General features: G+C 40.7%; 1 protein-coding gene across 1 annotated transcript in view; it reads right to left on the bottom strand.

Annotated features, from left to right (window-relative positions):
* Positions 1–12,549, bottom strand: part of HEATR1 (HEAT repeat containing 1) — a 34,652-nt gene extending 22,103 nt beyond the window's left edge. Inside the window, exons 1-15 of the mRNA XM_066178833.1 lie at positions 12,157–12,549; positions 10,754–10,970; positions 9,685–9,826; positions 9,054–9,155; positions 8,007–8,147; positions 7,231–7,442; positions 6,038–6,171; positions 5,240–5,348; positions 4,778–4,888; positions 4,207–4,324; positions 2,790–2,897; positions 2,283–2,378; positions 1,149–1,237; positions 637–848; positions 235–356 (exon numbers count right to left, since the gene is read on the bottom strand). Coding sequence (XP_066034930.1) covers positions 235–356; positions 637–848; positions 1,149–1,237; positions 2,283–2,378; positions 2,790–2,897; positions 4,207–4,324; positions 4,778–4,888; positions 5,240–5,348; positions 6,038–6,171; positions 7,231–7,442; positions 8,007–8,147; positions 9,054–9,155; positions 9,685–9,826; positions 10,754–10,970; positions 12,157–12,298 — 2,055 coding nt within the window. The 5' untranslated portion in view covers positions 12,299–12,549. The remainder of the gene's footprint in view (positions 1–234; positions 357–636; positions 849–1,148; positions 1,238–2,282; positions 2,379–2,789; positions 2,898–4,206; positions 4,325–4,777; positions 4,889–5,239; positions 5,349–6,037; positions 6,172–7,230; positions 7,443–8,006; positions 8,148–9,053; positions 9,156–9,684; positions 9,827–10,753; positions 10,971–12,156) is intronic.
* Positions 12,550–20,972: the final 8,423 nt, after the last annotated feature.

The raw sequence follows: 20,972 nt of genomic DNA on the forward strand, positions 1-20,972 counted from the left end.
GATGGTATTGTGGTATGCTATTTAATATATATATATGTATATACACCTATATATATTTATTTATAATTATACACACACACACACACATATATATATATTTGCCTAGTAGCTTGATGATAGCATACTAGTGCCTAGAGCAGCCATTCAAAGTTTTTCTATATTACATTTGTTTGATTCCAGTTACCACCTGAAAAATAAAACCTCTTTAAGGTTCAGTTGACATGGTACACTTACCATTTGCAACAGCAAGGAAGGATCCCCTGAAGTCAAGTTTCCAGAAAGTAGCAGAATAATTTTCTCATTGGCCACTCCAACCAACTCTGCAGACTTGGTAGATTTAATTGCTTCTTCAAGAGCTACTCCAAGGGAAAAAAAAAAATCTAGGTATAAAATTCACTTATTAACATACTGGTTCCTCAATAATATTTAGAATCAGTCAGAAACATATTAAACAATTTCTACCTCTTTTCAAAGCGTTTTTTTAAAGAAATCCATTTCTTAAAAAGTTACAGTTACAGCATGACAGCCTGATAGTAACAGCCTGTCTCCTTCAACATGTGTTTAGGTTCAATAAGGATGAGGTCCTAACTTGCCACAGGTTTTCTCTTATCAAATTAGTTACAAGAAATGCTTTACCTTCTGGCCAGCCTTTCAGTAAAGGATGTAAGGAGCAGAGGTCAGACTCTGACAAACAAACAGCCATTTTCCAATCTGAAGATTTTGAATTTGCATTAGTGATTATCATAAAAGGTAACAACTGCATTACTGCTGCATCTAGCAGTTCTTTCTTCTCTTTCAGAATCTCCTCTTTGACTAAAATTTTTACTGCTTGCTCCAAAACCTTGTACCTAAAAGAGAACAAATCATGTTGAAAATACATTACTCAATCACATCAGCAACATTTCTTTGATTTGTTCTCTATTCTCCATGGTGATTTTCTGTATCTAAACAGCAGCAAGAAAAAATAAGAAATTAATGGGAAATGGTATGAAAATAATTGAACATCTCTCCTGTAACTCAACATAGAAATAGCATAACAAAAAGCACTTGCAGAGAAACACAGTTTTTAAAGCATTCTTTATAGTTACTTAAAAAAAAATTGATACAGAAAGCATGTAGACTGGAAAAAAAACAAAACACGAACATACCACTTTCCGTCCTTTGAAAGATCAGCTTTCTGGAAAATGTTCAAAAGACTTGATACAATTACTTCTGGATTGACTTGTTCCCTGAAAGTCTGAACCATAATCAAGAAAAATTAATGAAAATACAATATACAAACAGTTTACACATCATTATGGAAAATGCATCCTCAATACCAAGTGGAAACAGAAATCAAATATGACTAACTGATTCCTGCTGATGTCATGTAATGAAAATACTATCAGGTATCAAAATACTTGAAAAGAAGTAATAAGGCTGCCCAGTATGCCCTGTTGATATGCTAAAGTATGGAGAATTTATTGAATGTGGAAATGTTTGGTAAAATTGATAAACTATATGCAAACTGTGTTATAATTAAGTAAGAACTGCTTTCACTTCACATTGCATCTGGATCACAGAAATATAAGGCAATTAATAAAAGACACTAAAGTTTAAAGGACCACTTAGGTGCTTCTATTCCTATTTACTGGTGATCAAGAATGAATGAACACACAAGACCAATTCCACTACTGCTAATAATATTCTCCACTACTACCAGCAGAAGCCATAAAGACAGACTGTTACTCTAGCTGGAAACAATCAGTACAATGCATACCAGAGCCCTATCCAGTAAACCTGAGCTGGAGCTCAGGACTTTGCCACTATCAACTGACCAAATGACTCGCATATGGAAAAACTCAACTGAGCACCTCTCACTAGAGTAATGTCTTGTGACTGCACCACTTTCCATCCAAAAGACAGATAGTGTGGCCTGCCTTTTTATAGAAAAACGTACAGAATAAGCAGGAAGCATGCCTCAAATAATAATCAAAGTTTTAAGCATGCTTCAGTAGCTACATAAAAAAAAAAAAAAAAAAAAAAAAAAAAGAAAACCAAAATTGATAAATCCACTTTAACTGCCAACGCCTTGGATCAGGTAGCAGAGATTTTGGGGGGAATTAGTGAAATGGCAAACAACACAAGCCTCCTAAATTTGTGCTGCTGCTTTATCCTGTTAAAGGATAAAAGTCATGCAATAAGGACACAAGGACAAGAAAGACAACCACACAGAATACATTCCAGACACACACACATTCAAGACCAGGCAAAATCTCACATGCCAAAAGACATGCACTTACTTCCAAAGAACTGAGAGCAGACATCACGACATCTCTGTTGTCATCCTTGAGCCGTTCAAAAATTGCTTCTTCTATGAAAGCCTGATCAAAGCCTTCCTGAAAAAATAAAGGAAAACGGAGTTAAAGAGAAAATCAATCATTTGTCTGTAAAATATTTTACAGGCTTTTAATAAAATATCTGAATTCTAGTGTAAGAGAAGTGGTAATATCATCTAAATTAAACCTCACAGGCAGACTAACTTTCAATAACAAAAGAAAGAAAACTAGAAATATTCATTAACTTGGATTTTACGAAAATGCAAGGTGCTTAGTCAACAAGAACTATATCCAGGCTCCAGAATATGGAGAAATGGTGACAGAAGCCTACTGAAAACACTATGATAAGCAGTAAGAATGACACAAGCAGTTTCACATACCACTCATCTTCAACTGGTAAGTCTGGCAAACAGCTTTTTGAAGACACTCTATGTTAAGTCAGTACTGTAAGTGAGAGTTTCAGACACAAACCTTTGAAGTTTCAATAACATCTTTCAAATGCTGAAGAGCCAGGACCCGCACAGCAGGCTGAGGATGATTCAAACTAAGCAGAAGGGAGGTGTCAGAGTCTTCCAGAAACTGAAATACAGAATTCACAGTGACCCCATTGCATGTTAAAAATACTTTAAATATACATAAGGAAAATGGGAGACCTTCTTATGGCAGTTTTTTGTACCAGAAGAAAACCTGCATAATCAATGCCTAGAAAGTTAAATTATAGTACAATGATATTGTATAACTGTTTTAGATTATTAAATTTCTTCACTATTGCAGACAGTTTTTGGAAGATAGCTTGAAAAGTACAGTAAGCCACAGACACCATTATGTCCTAGGAAAGCATTACACTTATCTAAGGATTCTGAGAAAGCTCTAGTGATAATGTCAGTGTGACACAGCACAGATAGAAACTGTTAAAAAGGCATCCCTGCTAGTCCAATTGCGTGCACTTTATCTCAGGAACCTTAAAAGCTGGAAGAGTGTCATATGCCTCTGTTGTGCATGCCTTGTTTTTCTGTTAATCCACTTGTTATTCAGACACAGAATCTACGCCTTTTTTAAATCGGTGCAAAAATTCAGGAAGCGCTTCTTTATGTAGTTCATCATATTTTCCCAAGTGCTTTCAGTCTTTCAATCATTGCAAACAACAGCCATAATACTAACCAGCTTTTATAATAAATTCCTTGGCCAGATCTGTTGTAATGGTTATTCTGTGTTATGCTGAGTTTCAACTGCTCTTCAGAAATGGCACAGGAAGAAATCTGTGGTCACTCTATTCTTCCCTGTTACCGACTGTAAACATTCATAAAATCAGTGCAAGGAAAAGGACCAAGCCATCTTCTCTCAACAGTTCTTTCTCAGCTTTCCCAAAACAGATACCTCTGCCACTGAAAACATCCTTAAGTAAGATGAAGCCTTGCTGGGCACCAGTGTGTCATCACTACTGACCACTACAGTGTATGTAGTGGCCATGTTTCTAAGGAAAAGAATTATTGGTGGCAATTGGAGCAGGTGGAAATGTATACATTTTAACCAGGGAAAAAAAGCCCAAACTCATGATTCCTTCTGATAAAAAAATAACTAAAAAAACCTGATAGCTTTTGTTTTCCCACAGTTTTGACCAAGCTCCCCCCTCCAAAATATTTAATAAAATTAGGGTTCTTTTTTGTTGTTGTTGTTTTGGGTTTTTGTTGTTGTTTTTTGGTGGGTTTTTTGTTGTTGTTGTTGTTGGGGTTTTTTGTTGGGGTTTTTTGTTTGTTTTGGTTTTGTTTTTTTTTCGTGGGAATGGTAGACATTTTGTTTATAAGGAGGAATAGAGAGCAGAATTCTGTCAAAAATCAGCCTTCTGACAGTATAATCATATAAGAGCTAGGATCACAATCCTACCTACCTTGTACTTGCCACAGCTTAATGAAAGAGAAATAAATTGATGAAAAAGATTTTGGGCAGCCTCATCTGTGCAATCTTCCAGGTGCTTCTCCAACACAGAGTGTAAGGCTTTAGGATACCTGCCCAAAAAAAAAACCACCTATATTTTCTGCAGAGGATTATAGAAAAACATGTACTTACAAGAGAAATACAGGGAAAACCAAAGAAACTGAATGCACACACATTCATCCGGACAAGATATTTTAAGTGGCCTTGCAAAGGCAATAAACCATTATGTCTTAACACAGATGAATGACAGGCAGACCACCAGGATACACAATGAATAGAGAAGGTCATGCTACAAAGTAAAGAGCTGTACAAAGCCAGTAGGTCTGTGTCCATTTATTACAGTGATAACAAAATATGTAAGGACAGATCAGTAAAACAAAATTTGGACAGAGACTAGGAGTCAGTTATTTCTTTTGTATCTATTTCAGCAAGACTATTGTGCTCACTACACCAAATAATACCAGATCATAGCTGATATCACCACTCTACAGACTGTGGGTCTGTCATAGAAAAATGGAACTTACTTTCTCTCAAGAAGTCTGATAAGAGGAAGGATCTTTTGATTGAGTGCAGCCATTTTGGTGGGATTAGATTGAGTCTCTGTACCATGGGAGATAAACTCTTCAAGGAACTTGCTAGAATTACAAACAAAAGAAAAAGCCACCATGTTTTGCAGAGTATCTTTTTCATTACTGTTATAAAGCACAGTGCTTAACAGATTAGGATTAATATACATTATTTACTGCAAGTACAGATTTGCTGCTGGCCTGAAGTTTCACTCTGTCCTACAACTACTCCCACAAACACTAAATTAATGGCTCTTCTGGGTTACTGAATGTTTAAATATCAAAATCCATGTCTGGACTTAACTTATGAACTCAGAAAAAGATGCTGATATAATGCTAATGCCATTGTCAGGAATTATTTATTATTAAACCAGGAATGACCGTACTACTACATAAGAAAAAGAACTGAAGTCAACTCACGCAGCCAATAGGGAATCTAAATCCTTTTCCAGTGGTATACTCTCAAGGATAGCTTGAAGATGCTGGATGTAAATGTCATTTTCTGTCTCCTCAGATTCTTCTTGCTCCTCTAAAGACAATCATAAAATATGAACAACAGTTAGAGAACAGCCCCTTCCTACTGATTAAAGCAAACAGCCTGTACAGGCATCATCCTCTGGTGAACCAAGCACACAACTTGAACACCACAGTGCTCATTGATTCACAGCAGCAACTCTCTATGATCGATTAGCAATGCTTTATACCAGCGTTGTTAAAATGCCTAAGCCTGGATTGCTGCCAGTAAATTCAAGGACACTTTGGCATGTTCCAGACCTGCTGTTAAAAGCTGTGCCAGCAACTTCCCTAGAGCATTCCTTGGTGTCAATCTGGAACTTTTTAACAAAAGAGCTTTCCCAGTTGTGATTCAGCACTACAATGCCACAATGCAAACAGACTCAGGCTACAGCTGTATGCCAGCCAGCCCTCACTGCCCCAGACTGTTCCCAGGCACATTTAATTCACTGGGTAAACACAGTTATCCCCTAATGAAACCTCATATGCAATCTACCCAAGATTTCACAGTACTACAGTACACCTCTAAGAGAAGAAAAAAAAAAAAAAAAAAAAAAGCAAACATGCAAAAACTCAAAACTCAATCAGGTCTTCACAGGTATTGGCAGTTTCAATGGAAGAAGCAATTACACAGCTGTGACATTTACCACAGTTATCTGTCCTTAAGGCTGATCCATGTTTTACAAAGAACCTGTGCTAACTTACCAGCATCACTTTTCACAATGGTGTGAACAAGGTGGGGCAACAGGTAGCGGAGGAGAGGAGAGATGTCATAGCCTGCTGACAGGCCTTGCAAAAGTGTTACCAGTTCTGGGCTTTTACACAGATAATTGAACGGCCTGCATAATTGAAAGGGGGAGAAAAGAAAATATGTAGGCTCATCTGGGTTACAAACACTTTAAAAACCACACAGACTTCACTAGGATTCAATTTTCAGCATTAGGTAACAGCCCCCTTGTAAACAAACACTGAAAAGATTCAAAGGGCTCCACATCCTTAATGCCAGATGTTTCCTGGCACATTTAATATCGAAGAAGATAAGAAGGTACTGCCAGTCATGTTGAGCACACCTGCTGCAATGGCACAGTGAACCTACCTACGTTTTCTGCAAAGCTGGTAGTAAAAGGAAAATATTTGTATGAATTACAGGAAGAGATATCCTCACACTGCAAGGAGCATACCTATCCCCCAGTGGCAGTAAAGGGGGTGAGAAGTAATTGTGCAATGACAGATCCTCTGAGGAGAAGCCATTTCCCTGTTGGATAACACAAAGCTTCATCTTGTCTCCTTTTACACCCACCTGGGTGGATGATGCATATCAACCCCACACCTGTGCTTTTTAACCTACGACAGTGTTCAAGTACCTGGCAGGTAATCACTCTATACATCCCTCATAAGATTTTTCCTATTGGAATACTCCTCTCTGCCAGCAAGCCAATTCCCTGTAGCATATGGGACTATGTTCAAATGCACGTTACCAGCACAAGCCAACTGTGCCAGTGCAGGGCAAGACAGATGGATGGCAATCTACCACACGAACCTCCAGGAGAACACCTCACCTGAAGCGAGACCAAACAAGTGGTGGTATAGAAGCACATGTTTAACTTCAGGTGTTAAACTACACCAACTCAAAGCCCTTCCAGCAAAGGGGCAGAACTTCTTTGGTATTTGACAGGATTCAGTTTTGGACATTGACATCAATCTTTTACTAGGAGAAGTAGCAGAGAGCATACAAATTTTCAAAGTTAGCCAAAGGAACTTGTGAGCCCTTTGAAATGTCAACGACCAAACTTCTGACAGGGAAGTATCCCTTTAATGATGAGGATATAAAAAATTCAAATTATCAAAGCGCAGTTTGGAATTTTAGAAAGTGGGAAAATGTGTTCATGTAGACTTACTTTTTCCCAAGTTTATCTCCGTTCTGAGTTTGCAGAAGTAGGTTCAAGCAAGCCAGCCCATCCCTGATTAATGAGGGGACTTTAAATAATGTCTTGCTTATCTGTACCATCAAGGAATGCACCAAGGAAGTCTCCACTGTCACTTTTACTGTCATTTGGCAGATTATCATGTATGTTGCAGCTCTGTAATCCTGTACAGAGGATTTCAAGCCCTAGAAAAAGAGATAAAGGTGAATTTTTAACACAGAATAACACAAAAGAGTACATTAACATAAAAATAATTTTTATTCTGACATCCATGGAATCCCACTATGTTCTTTTCCATGTGTTAATGTTTAAGGTATCTGTAAACTCAACCTTCAAGAAGAAAAAGCTGTCATGCAGGGTCCACAGATAAAGAAGACACATTTATTAACTACTGCTCTGTTTGTTGACAAAGCAATAATCGTGGGAGAGGACATTAAAGCAGGCTGTCTACCCTGACACCCATTTCCTCATTGTTTAGCATGATAACTCTCAAAGCAAAGACATTCTTCAAACCATGTCTCCATTTCTCACAGCTCCATTCCTCATGCAGAGTAGAAAACAGTTCTTAAAGAGCTCATCTGAGGTGTGAAAAAGCATTGTTTCCCATGAACCCTCACCTGCCTGAGGTTTCAAATCAGGCTGAGTGGTACAGTATGTGTCACACAGGATGTCTTTCTTGGACATCATCTGCAGATGCACATCTGCAGAACATGGTACATCACACAGGAGGGACACAGAGCTTCACCTACCTTTTGGACATAAGGGAGCAGCAGAGAGACCATAGTGTCTGTTATCTTCTCTGCAGCTCCAAGAGCAGACACAATGGTGGAAGCATAAAAAACAAGGAGAACTCTCAATTGAGCTGAGTTGCCGGGACACTCCGAAAAGACCTGGATCACAAAAAAATTGGTTGTTCAGACATGAGGGCAAGTGGAAATGCACATATGGCTTCCCTCAAATCACCAAAATCTCCAAACTCCAGCCTTCAAGCTCCAGCAGCTCCTGCTGGCACAACTGAAGTCATCACCTCTCACAGCAGCAACCCTCGCCAGAGGTTACTGCTCTTCCTCACAGACACGGCAGATGGAAATGGGTGCTGATGGGGGCGATCAGAATAAGGCAGTCAAAATCACTTGTGATCTTGGTGTACTGCTCAAGACTCAGAGATGGACAGCCAAGAAGCTAACTGGTGTTATGTTTAACACCTCCTTCTACACCTCTGAATAAACTCTGTTACTGTGTCTGCTTTGCTTAGTTTGACAGCAGATGCATCCCAGTTCTCTAAACAACTGGATCTGTCATACATCTTACCCTTCTGAGACTACAGAACTAGCCCTCTAGGAGATGTTAGCTTAAAAAAACAAAAAAAAAAAATTTGCCCACCTTCTAACATTCTCAATTTCAAATTCTCATTAATATTTGAAGATGTGTATTTAAAACACCCATGACAACTCCCAGAAGTGACATGGAAATTCAGAGCACGGTTAAAAACTAATAGCAGGAATGAGTTTATGAAAAAATAATACAATTAAGTACCCTGAGGCAACATGGTAAATAATACAGTATGGCCATTGTTTAGTCATGGCTCCTTGGTTCTCAGGCACTTCCTTATAAGAACTTCTGACAGACTGTCATCTTCACAAATTATAATAAAAGAAATCCTCATATTGTTTACTGATAAATGATTCATTTTACTCTTTGCTACGCAGTTCAAAATATTAAGAAATAGCATGCCACTATAAAAACATGGGGAAGACAAAGTGATAACAAGCAATGTTCTAGAATAAAAGAACAACCTTCACAGATTTTGCCACCAGCCTGCAGATAAAATCCATGAAATCCAGGTCTTTGTAGCAGTGCGTAATGACAGTACCCCTCGCCAGTGGGACTCCAGGTTTCTTTACACAGTGAAAAAAGGGTAAAATTAGAACACTCAGAGTAAAGCGAAGCACAATAAGTAGAAATTACTATAATCTCCAAATTAATCCTACTGATCAGTTAACACCATTTAAACTGAAATAAATAATGGATTTCAACACCTTGCTCTAGAATGTTTTGTGTCTGCATTAAGACAGATGATGAAGTGAATTACATTTAACCTACGAGCACATAAACATAAATTTTAGTAATTGATGTATCTTCCTAACAGTAGCAAATACTTACACCTTAAAAGCATGCTTTAAGTTAGCCAAAACAAAGAGTATTTACAGTCAAAGCTTTTTAATATCAACTTCACCTTTAAAGCAAGATAGCAGAAACAACACATGGGCATCCAGGCTCCATTCCTGTAATTAAACCTTTCAGTACATTTCTACAACTAACCACATAAATTGGTGGACCATATTCATAAGCAGAGTAGAAGAGTCAGGATACTATTAAATAAAGTCCCTCAAGTTCCTTCCATCTTGCATTTGTTAAATACTTTACCCGTATTGGATCCATCCAATGCCACTTATGAGTTGGGCTTTTTATATCTAAAAGTTGAATAACTCTCACAAATAGATTAGTCTCATGATATGGCAGAACACAACCGATCAAACTGTCTTGATTGTAGAGATGAATGTGAAATCTAGGGAAAAGAACATATATATATATATATATATATATATAGTTTAAAAGTATCTGGAAGCCAAAAAGGAAAAGAGACCCATCCACATTCTTCTCAGAATACTTGCTTTTAAGCAAGACCTGACATCGTTGTCATACTGACTCAGACCTATGGTCTACCTACAGTCCAGAAATTCAAGGTGGCCACAAGCCTGTATGTGCTTGAATAAAGAAACAGTGCTAGCATATTTTTTCCCTCACTATCAACAATTTTAGGTCCCTGTACGACTAAAAATTACCTGAATTTCTTCTGCATAGATGTCAGTATTAAACCAGACATTACAATAATCTAATATGAATCTCTCAATATAATACATGTATAGAAAAATTGTGATTCAAAGAAGTATGTTTCAGGAAAATCACATGCTCATTCATGATAAGAAGTATTGCACTTTCTGCATGTGGATGGGTTACTTTATACAAATAAATAGAACATCCTAAAATACTTCATTGTTATTTTTATCACATCTTCTTACAAAACCTTGGAATAAGAATAATTATGGTTCATGGTTCACAGTTCATATTAAAAAATTGCTATTTTACAAAGCCCACTTCTACAAGCACAATATAGAAGTGCCTCTCTATGTGCTCTGTAAGATGCCTAGGGCTGGGCTAGTTTGGTGAAAGCCAGGCAAGGAAGTAATTGCTTTTATACAGAGTACCGTGACAGATCAAAATAGTCACAGAAATTTAACAAAAGATAAAAGTCTAATTGGCAAAGAAGAGCATCTGGCCCCATAAGGACGAAGTCCAAAGGCACATTATTAACATTTTAACCTGTATTTTCAGAAAGATAAAGTAAAATTATTCAAAATCTTTCTCACTGGGGAAAAATAAATCCTGCATTTCTAGCCTCATCTATTGACATGTAGGATATTCAGTGGATTACCTGTGAATTAGCCATTCAAGGCACTTCTGGGCTGGCTTAAGCATAAAGTAAGGGGACAGGTGAATAAGGAACAATGAAATATTCTTATTCAGCTGCAGATTTACTGCTTTAGTCTGAACACTGCGTTCAAGAGCTTTGGATGTAGAACTAAACAAGCTGGACTGGAACTCTTCAAATGAAGGATCAATCCCCATCAGCTCTTCTAAGCCAGTGCATCCTGTGGGGAAAAAAAAAAGAAAAAAATGGAGGAATACTTTAAACACAACAGTTTTTGTTCTCCAGTCCTACCCACTTACCTCCTCACTGGCATATCCGATTTTTTTGCTATACTGGTAAATGTCATCCTCACCAAGCAAACCCAAACAAGGAGTAAAGAGGCCTAAGACCAAAACCTTTGATATACTTGAACTATTTCTCAACTGACAAAGAAAAACAACATAAGCAACTAACAGCAGAGTGCTCTTGCAGTGAAGGCCAGCAGCATCCTGGGTTGTGCTGTTCGTGAGAGACAGCTTTCTTATTCAAGAGTATCATATTCCTGGATAAAATTTTATACAAAAATGGGAAGGGATGCAGCATAAAGAATCTGAAGTGTGCCAACACGGCAAAGGCTACTCCCACTTCACATTATTGTGACCCTAACTTTACCCAAGAGCAGGGCATCAGCATGTTTCCACGAAACACAGAATTCATGTCAGAAGGCACACTGGGAGATTTCCAGTCCCAGGCTCTGCTCAAAGTAGGGTTAAAAGGATCTCCAAAATTGGACCAGGTTGCTCAGGGCATTATCCTGTCAGTTTTCAAAAAAGTCAATTTCTTTTTTTTCCAAGACACAATCTCCCCAGACAATCTTGTTAACTGCTTGACTGTCCTCACACTGAAAAAGCTTTTCCTACTATCCAGTTTTAACTCCTACTCCTTCAGCTTATGCCCACTGTCTCCTGTCCTCCAGCCATACACTCCTGTGAATAGCCTGGTGCATCTTCTGGGAACCTCCTCAAAGGTAATGGCAAGCTCCTAAGAGATCCATCCAAAGCCTTCTCTTCTCCAGACAGAATGAGACCAGAGACATTCCTCTCATCAACTTTCCCTTGCCGGGCAAATTCTACAGTCTCTGAGCATCTTGGGGATCCCTGACTCTTCCCCATCACCTTTACCCTTGCGTGCCCAGAAACGTGCTCGTAGAGGCACTGCTGCATGGTTTTCCCAAGGGCTGGAGTGATGCTGACTAGCCGGCAGCTTTTTGAACTTCTCTTTTGGCCTTGCTTGAATACGGGTGTGCCTTTCCTATTTATTATCTTTCTCCAGCTGTTTTTGGGTTTGTTGTTTTTTTTTTGTTTTTTTGTTTTTTGGTTTTTTTTGAGTGTTTTGAACACCGGTGACATCTAAGCAGCCAAACTCACCGATGGCAAAAAAGGTGTCCCTGTCAATAGTCGCGGCTTCCTTGCAGGTGAAGAGCAGCGATGCCACCTCGCTGCGGTCCAGGAGGCTGGGATCGTTCTGGGGAAGCGCCAGCCGCTTCAGCTGCTCCGCCAGGGACGTCATGGCTCCGCGCTTCGGGGACAGGAGGCTCCGGAGAAAACTGGGGGACGAGACCCGCAGCAGGCCCGCCGATGTGGCAGCCGCACGCACTCAGCCGCCTCTCTCGGCCCCGGCGCGGCCCGGCTGCCGCTCGGGGCGGGCACGTGTGGCCGGGCCGGGCCCAGCCGGGGAGGAAGGGGGATAGCGCCCGGCGGTGACGCGCGTCCCTGTCCCGATCCCGGCCCCCGTCACTGACCTGGCTCCCGCCGCTCCCCGCCGGGCCGCACGTGGGCTGCGCGCGCCGCTCACCCGGAAGCGGCCGCTCCAGAGGCTCGGGAAGTTCCCGCCCCGGCGGAGACAGCCGGGCCCGGCACGGCCCCGCTCCGCCCAGCCCCGCTCCGCCCCCGGCAGCGGCCGGCGGGAAAGGGGCCGCGCCTGCTGGGCCGGAGCCGCGCAACGGGAGCCTGCAGCGTGTGCAGGGGGCCGTGGCACCCTGGCCTGTGTCAGGAATAGCGTGGGCAGGAGGACCGGGGAAAGGATGGTCAGATCCTGTGTCCAGTTCTGTGCCCTTCAGTACTAGAGGGGTATTGAGTTGATGGAGCGAATTCCTAGAATGGCAGCAAAGCTGGTGAAGGGTCTGGAGCACAAGTCTCGTGAGGAACAGCTGAGGGAGCTGGAGGTGTTCAGCCTGGAGGAAAGGAGGCTCAGGGGGATGTTGTCCTTCTCTGCAACTTCTTGAACGGAGACGGAGCCAGGTGGGAACTGGCCTATTCCTCCAAGGAACAAGTGGCAGGAGTAGAGGAAATGGCCTAGAGTTGTGCTTGTTTAGATTGGAAGTTAAGAAACATTGTTTCACCGTAAGGGTTGTCAGGCTTTAGAGCTGAAGGGAACTGCCCAGGGAAGTGATGGAGTCACCATCCCTGGAGGTAGGTAGAGGGCTTGTAGATGTGGGATTTAGGGACACGGTTTAGTGGTGGGCTTGGCAGTGCTGGGTTAGTGGCTGGACACAATGATCTTAGAGGTCTTTTCCAACCCAAATGATTCTGTGACCCAGCTGAGTATATGCCACCTCCAGGAGCGGCCGTGCCGGCGTGTGGCTGGTGTCCCTGAGGGAGCAGCTGTTGTGGATAGTGTCACCCCTCCAGGCAGGTGCCTCCGAGGGCAGTGTCCCTGTGGAGGCATCGTGCAGGTGTGGGGCAGGGCCCAGCCCGCCTCCACTGGGGCAGCCACCAGCCCAGGCACCAGCCAGGGTGTGAAGGCAGCAGCAGCGGAGACATCTCAGCGAGGTGCCTGCGGCAGGGCTGCTGCTGGCTCCGTGCTGAGCCCAGCAAGGCAACAGCCTGGGCTGGGAGCGGGGATCCACCGAACATCTCTTCACCAGACAAGAGATGGAACAACTGGAGCCACGAGACTTGTTCCACCTTAGGATTTTTCTTTACGTGGAGTGAGTGATGTTAGGGAAATTGCATGAGCAGAAGGTATTGTAAGCTGCAGTAATGTGTGTGGGCTAGATCCCAGCTGCAGAACCACAGAACGATGTAGACTGGAAGGGTGCTCTAAAAGCCATCTGATTCAGCCCCAGAGTAGGACCAGCTCAGAGCATTTTGCTCATGGTTTTGCCCTGGTGTGTTTGGAATACCTTCAGGGGTGGAAATTCCATGGCTTCACTGAACCTCTCATCTGACATTTGGTTAACCTGAGATTAAAAATAAATTTCTGATGCTAAAACCTGTGATGTCTCCAGTCAGTTTGCATTCAAGGCTGCAGTGTTCTGTCCCTGGAAGTTGGTGCACAAAGCCATAAAGGGAATGTGGCTTGTGACAAACCAAGAAAAGCCTGGCACAAAAATCAGAAATAAAATTTATCCCAACTGATGTCAGCAGATGGACAAAATGATACCAAAGATAATAATTCCAGCACCAGTTCTGTAAGACTATTTCCATATATTGTTGAAAAGCTTCAAAGCTATGACAGAAATAACAGATTTGTTTGTAAGGCTGCTGTATTTGGCAATCATTTAACATGCAGTAGAAATACAAAATGCTGATAAAAGTATGGGATTGCAGAGAATTATCTAAATGCTTAATTTTATCCATTGTGAGTGTCCCCTGACTTCAACAGTTTGTTATTCCTCTCTGCTTTTTCTTTGCTTGGGTTAAGTTAAACCATTGTAGGTGTGGCAGCAGAGGGAGGAAATGCAGCTGGATATCCGACTGTGCCTGATGATATTTACCAGTGCCTTGTTAGAGAGTTTGTGTTAACTCTGTGTCACGTTCCTTCTGACATGGTATGATCTGGATGCAATGACAGCAATTGCTGAGCTGGTAAGAGTTGCTACCACTGCAGTCATAACAATGTCAAAGTGTTTGGAGGATATAACTGATTTAGCAGGAATTGATATTATTTTTCTGATGGTTCTAGCACTTGAGATTCTGATCACCTAGCAAAGGAGCTGGCTGAGAATGGTTTTATTGCCCTTTTTTGCATTCCCTGTGGCTTCTGTACATCCTTTTCTTTCATGAAACTTTCATGTGACCTTACTTTTAGCATAACTTAAAACCTGCAGAAATATTCATGTTTCCATGCCTAAAAATACCAAACATTAAAATATCTAGAAAATAGGCAAGGGGTGGAAATTTGGTTCTATAACAAGAAAACTAGTCTTGTTTGTTTGTTTGTTTTTAGCAATGTGGTTCATTATTCAAATACTCTAGCCAGAAAGATAGACTGAAAGTTGTAAATGCTGGAATGTGGTCAAGTTTTGCTGTGCTCCTATCCCACTCTGTTTTTTCCCCATGGGGAGCTGCAAGATAAAAGTTTTATACCTTTGTGCTTTCCGTTCTATCCATGTTTGGTTCCAGAGTAAAGCTGGGGTTTCCTTTGGAAGTTAATTGGAGGAGCAGAGAGACCTTCTGCCGAAAAAAAAGAAAAAGTTCTGATTTGATTATAAACAAGTGTTTTGTGGAAAAATATTAGCTCAGAAAGTCTATTAGGAAATACACTTAGTTGGCATTGCAATTATCTAGTGTTGAAGCTGAGCCTCGTGGAGATTTGCTCCACGCTGGAGTCCAGAGAGGTGCTTTTTTGAACTGGAATCCAAACCTATTTCAAGTAGTCCCTACATTTTCTTATCACACAGATGCTCTGTGAAGGCGAAATTCTCATAGCCACACTGCAGCTGAGATCACCTCTGCTGATGGCTACTGTTAAACTGCATTTAAGAGAATATATTGCCTGTTAAAATTCTAACAGTCTAAGAATATAAAGTGTCATATGCTTATTTTTAATTGGGAAAAAGGTGATCTGTTTTAAGCATTTTCTCTGTTATTCACTTGTAAACATTGGTGTGTTTGAACAGGTTTGGTTGAGAAAGGCAAACACTGTGAAACTTCTAATGTTCTTTACTTTTGTAAAAGTACCACACTAAGTTTGTGGTACTCGTGGAGAAAATATGGATATCTTTATATAGACAGAGGTCTAGTGTTTATATTCCATTTCTTCCTACTCACCTCACCAGCTGTGCATTGAGCAGGGCTTCTTCTACCTTGGTAAGTGATGCAACCCAGCAGGAAGAGATTTGTAGAATGAAGTGGTGCTAAGGAGCCCTTATCACACTGTGTGCATTTCAGAGGTTTTATGCAGACCAGATACTGTTCTGTCTGATCAAACTCCTGTGAGTTGCATTCCTGGAATGCATCTTTCTGGTTTGGTTTCATTTGTAAGCAAGAGGTGGGAGCAATTTCATGTAGAGAGGAAAAAGGAATCTCTTCTGATTGAAAGAAAGGGAATTCAGTAGTGTTTGATTGTAATATGCCAGAATGAATGTGAAGGAATTGAGTGCTACCTATGGAATTTACATAACAAATTACAGCGTTTGTATTAAATGCTCTTAAGCATTTTCAAATTGTTATCAATTAATTTACAAATACGATGCTTCTTTTTTCCTTCTTGCACCACCTTCTGTAATCTAGTGAGCCACCATGATAAACAATTCTGAAGGAGATAGAAGAAAACCACCTTCCCTGTCCTTCCCATCACTTGCTAGTAATCTTGGTATGTTCCCAGACATTTCCCCATGCCATTTCTAATTGGGAATGTGACAGTGCCTGGCATCTAAAATACAATCTGATTGCACCATAATGAAGTAATAGTGAAACCTTTCTAGGATATGCAAAGAATGTTACTTTTTCAGAGTGTATGAAGTTCTTTAGTGTTTTCAGCAAAAGTTGGTGTTAACAAATGCATGTGTTTAATGTGAGTATGTGGCTGCTAACTGAACTGTAAACCAATCTGTATTTCAGAGCAGTGGCTTGAACATCTTGTTCACCCAAGGTAATCTCATTGTCAAGGAATTTATTGTGTATTGCTATTGGTTTTAGGAGGCATGCAGAAGTTTTGGAGTTTGGGAGATTGTGCAGTTAAATCTGCTACTCTGAGCTAATCCATGTCCTTTGTTCTTAATCCATGTACATATATGCTCCCTATTAGAACATTATTATTTATAAGAATATCCCTGCGGTCTCTGAATTTGTAGAGTTACTGTGATTATCAGGAAGAACAGTGCTTTATTGTGTTCCTTAGGCTGCATTAATGTATTTTTCTCTATTTTCAGTTCTTTCTGTACCATGTGACAATGCAGCAGTCACCCTTCACGGGTGGACACTGTGAGATGATAAGGCAATACCTTTCTGCAGGGTACACATTGGTGAGGCCTCCAGGCCATTATTCCCTTGGCTAAGCTTTTGCTGGAAGCCAAGAGATGGGAGCTGTTTTGTCCTATAGCAATGCACAGATCTAAAGTGAGGGAGTTCAGGGTTTTTTTCCCTGTCTGCTTTCTCCTGTAGGGACTTGATCTTTTTATGCTTGAGTCAGTGAAACTCAGAGTAATTCTGATGAGGTCAGTGAAGATGTATGAGTGCACAGCTGGTGTAACTGGAGGCAGACACAACCAAGCGTAATTCATAGAATCATAGAATCACAGAATGGTTTGAGTTGGAAGGGGCCTTATAGATCATCTAGTTCCAAACTCCCCACCATGGGCAGGGACACTTTTCACTAGACCAGGTTACTCAGAGCCCCATCCAACCTGGCCTGGAACACTGTCAAGGTTGAGGCATCTACCACTTCTCTGGGGAACCTGTACCAGTGCCTCACCACCCTCACATTAAAGAATTTCTTCCTAACATCTAATATAAACCTACCTTCTTTCAGTTTGAAGCCATTCCCCATGTTCTATCACTACAGTTCTTCAAAAAGAGTCCATCTCCAACTTCCCTGTATCCTCCTTCAGATTCTGGAAAGTTACTGTTGGGTCTTCACACAACCTTCTCTTCTCCAAGCTGAACAGCCAAAACTCTCTCAGCCTGTGTTCATGGAATAGGTGTGTCAGTTCTGTTATCAACTTCGTGGCCCTCTCTGGACTTGCTCCAACAGTTCCATGTTTTTATGTTGGGAACACCAGAGCTGGATGCAGCCCTCCAGGCGGGGGTCTTAAAAGTGCAGAGCAGAGGGGCAGAATCCCCTTCCTTGCCCAGCTGGCCATGCTGCTTTGGATGCAACCTGGGATTCACTTGGCTTTTTGGGCTGCGACCACACATTGCTTGGTCATGTGGAGCTTTTTGTCAACCATCACCACTCAAGTAGTGTTTGAGGTTACAGGGAATTGCAATTCTCACTGCTGGATCAGGTCTGAACGGAGAATATTTCTTGAGTGGAACTGAAGGGCTGGAAGAAGTTTCCTTGCTAGGTAGTGCATCCAGCACATCATTGACTCACTGGCCACTGTGGGAGACAGTGTCATGTTTCCCTGGATTTCCTTGAAAATCTATTGTAGCTTACCCCAGCCATAAATTCTCATGTTTAGTTGTATTCCAGATCTAATAATAAATAGAAACTCTTTAGATGGGGTGGTGGAAAGCTCTTCTGGGGATTTTACTGTATTAAAAGTCTTCTGATATGGTAACAGATGAAAGGCTTTTTAATCAAAATTGCTGTAAAGGAAGCTTTTAAATATATATTCTACATAAGGAGAAATAAGTCCAAAATAAGCAAGCTGGCTTCAGGTAGACACATGCAGAGAAAGCATCATCTTGAAAAGTGTAGGCAATAGTTATCTTTGTAAATCCATTTGTATCCATTTGAAGTAGTCTAGTTTATCCTAGGAGCATCAGGGAGAGTAAGGAAAACAAGTGGAGAAGGTAAATAATGGAAGAAAATATCTCTCCTTTCAGTGCTGAGCTGCTTGATGAATTGTGACTTTTTTGTTTGTGTAAAAAGTCAGCTACAAAGTTGGATTATAGAGACTTTGTAATAGTTGCAATGAAAAGTAGGAAAATGTCTCTCATGATTGCTGTGAATGTATAGTCCTTTGTCATGCTCTGGTGTTTCTTAGCCTGGGGAATACAATACTGGGTGTATAAATTAACTGTTTATTATTATGAAAAGATGCCTGTGCCAGACAATCTACTGAGAGGGTAGGTGTCATAGATCTACTCTGTGGTAGCTGTGAGTCACATTGTTTAATGCATTGGGAGGACTTAGTAATTGGACTGTAGCAATGTGGCCATTGGGAACTGGGGTGTAATAAACAATAAAGAAAGTGGTGTGTACTAGGCATGTCTCATCATTCATAGCAGGGCTGGAAACAGGAAAAGAGGCAATAAACAGAAGGATGGGAAGGAGGAAGAAGGGATCAATAGGGAACATGCTTAACACACTTTTCTTACTGCAGTGTACAGTCTTGCTATCACCTCCTTCAGTTGCCTGTTAATCAAACAATTGACGGGTGTTGGAACAGTAGCAGATCTCACTCACCCTCTCCTGGGCTGTAGCTGTTCAAACCTCTATTTGCTTGTCAGCCAGCCACTTTCTGGGTCTTTTCAAAATATGTTAAGATGAATCACTGCTCTTTCCCTGAAGAAGAAATAGTATTGTTCCTATCTGGATGCACTAAATACAAATTTCAGCCTTTTTCCCAGCCTGGCCACAGAAGTCTGTGTTGCTTTCATTACTTCATTTGTCCCAGTCACTGCCAGTCAATGGGCCTTTTCTGTAGCTGATGAATACCTGATCTGAACTACAATGAGCTCACAACTTTATATGACAATTCCTGAGAACAGGTATGATCCACATTTAGTAGCACAGAAAGAATATTTATCTGCTGGTTTTGCAGTGCAATTGTATTCAGTTGCATATTTTGTTTTTTCGCATTCTAAAGTTTAATTATTTTACATGTTTTTTGTAAGGGATGAGGTATGTGTTCATGTAATGCCTGGCACAATGGCATTGTAAACACTGTGAGAAACAGAACATTTTTTAATGTTTGTGTATGTATATGTGCATACATATATGAGATGTATTAACACTGTTATATTTTAAAAGTATGAAAGAGTCAGAAAGTGCATTTCCGTGATACTGAGTCATACAGAGGATCTGCAGTCACAAAAATCCCCCATTTTTTTTCTCTGCATTTCAGTGCTATTTAAAAAATGTTTGGCTTTTGTGTTTGCTTTCACTGTGGATTGGAAACTGTTCATGCTCTTATGTATTGTGGGGATTCTTGGGGGGGGAAAAACCCTGTTACTAGAAGAAATAGTGTGTTAGATGAGAGTATGCATCTGAGTTTTACTAACAAGCCTACATCTCCAGATTTGCTGATTACTAGAGGTGTCATATTTTCAGATTTAAAATAGTGGCCCTGCTGTCTCTGTGCCTTGCAGCCTTGCATAAAGTAGTCTTGACAACTGGCAATGTTCTAGATAACTGCTAACAGCTCTTACTGACAAGTGTGTGTCAGTGTGTTCCCCACTGCGCCTCTTACTCTCTGACACTCTGCCTGCACTGTCCATATTGGATACTTAAGGGAGTTCTCTACAGAGAAACTACTTGGGAGAGATTCAGAGACCCTGTGACATCAGAGGCAATTCCCTGGATACACAGTGATGAGGGTACTATTTCTACACAAGGCTTGATGGGCACTCAGTATAGGGCCAGGAAGGCAGCCTGGGCTTGAACATGTAGTGAAGGGGAGTGTGGAGCACTGAGAATTAGGTGCTTCTGGCACTGATGCTGAAACATTTTAAATAAGCCTGGTGGCAAAACACTTCCTGCTGTGATACTCTCAAGTACTGCATGGGAGAGGTTACACTTCAGAATCTTTCTCACTTTTCTTACAGTGTGATCCCTTTGGTTTGTATTACCTGCTGGTTCTTAACAGCATCTGATGTATGTGGCTCATTTTAATTTGCAGAGGGGCAACAAAACACTTTATACAATTTATGAGTAATTTAATGCAAAAAAATGTGTCTAGTCTGTGTCACTGGAACACATTTAATGACTCTTGTGTGTGAACTGCAACAGACAGATCTGAGATGCAAAACATGATGTTATTTCTTGAGCAGAATCTGTAGGGGTTATGCGACTTCTGGGCTGCGTTGAAAGCCTTTAGTACTTTTCTTGACATTGTGTATGAATTGTCTTCCAATTCAGAATCCATTTATAATTACTTAATTTATATTTTATTTATAATTAGTTGTAGTGCAGTTATGTTAAAAAAAACAAGATCACAATTTAATTAGTGGTGGACTATGCCAAAGTTTTCCAAGCTGTTTTATATGTGTCAGAATGCAGATTTTGTTTGCATAGTCACAGACTTTTTTTTTTTCCCACAGAAATTGTGCTTTGTTCAGTGCACTGCATG

Source organism: Chamaea fasciata, unplaced genomic scaffold (genome assembly GCF_029207755.1).
Source record: "Chamaea fasciata isolate MVZ Bird 193981 ecotype frontalis unplaced genomic scaffold, bChaFas1.0.hap1 SCAF_3, whole genome shotgun sequence".
NCBI classification, from domain to species: domain Eukaryota; kingdom Metazoa; phylum Chordata; class Aves; order Passeriformes; family Sylviidae; genus Chamaea; species Chamaea fasciata.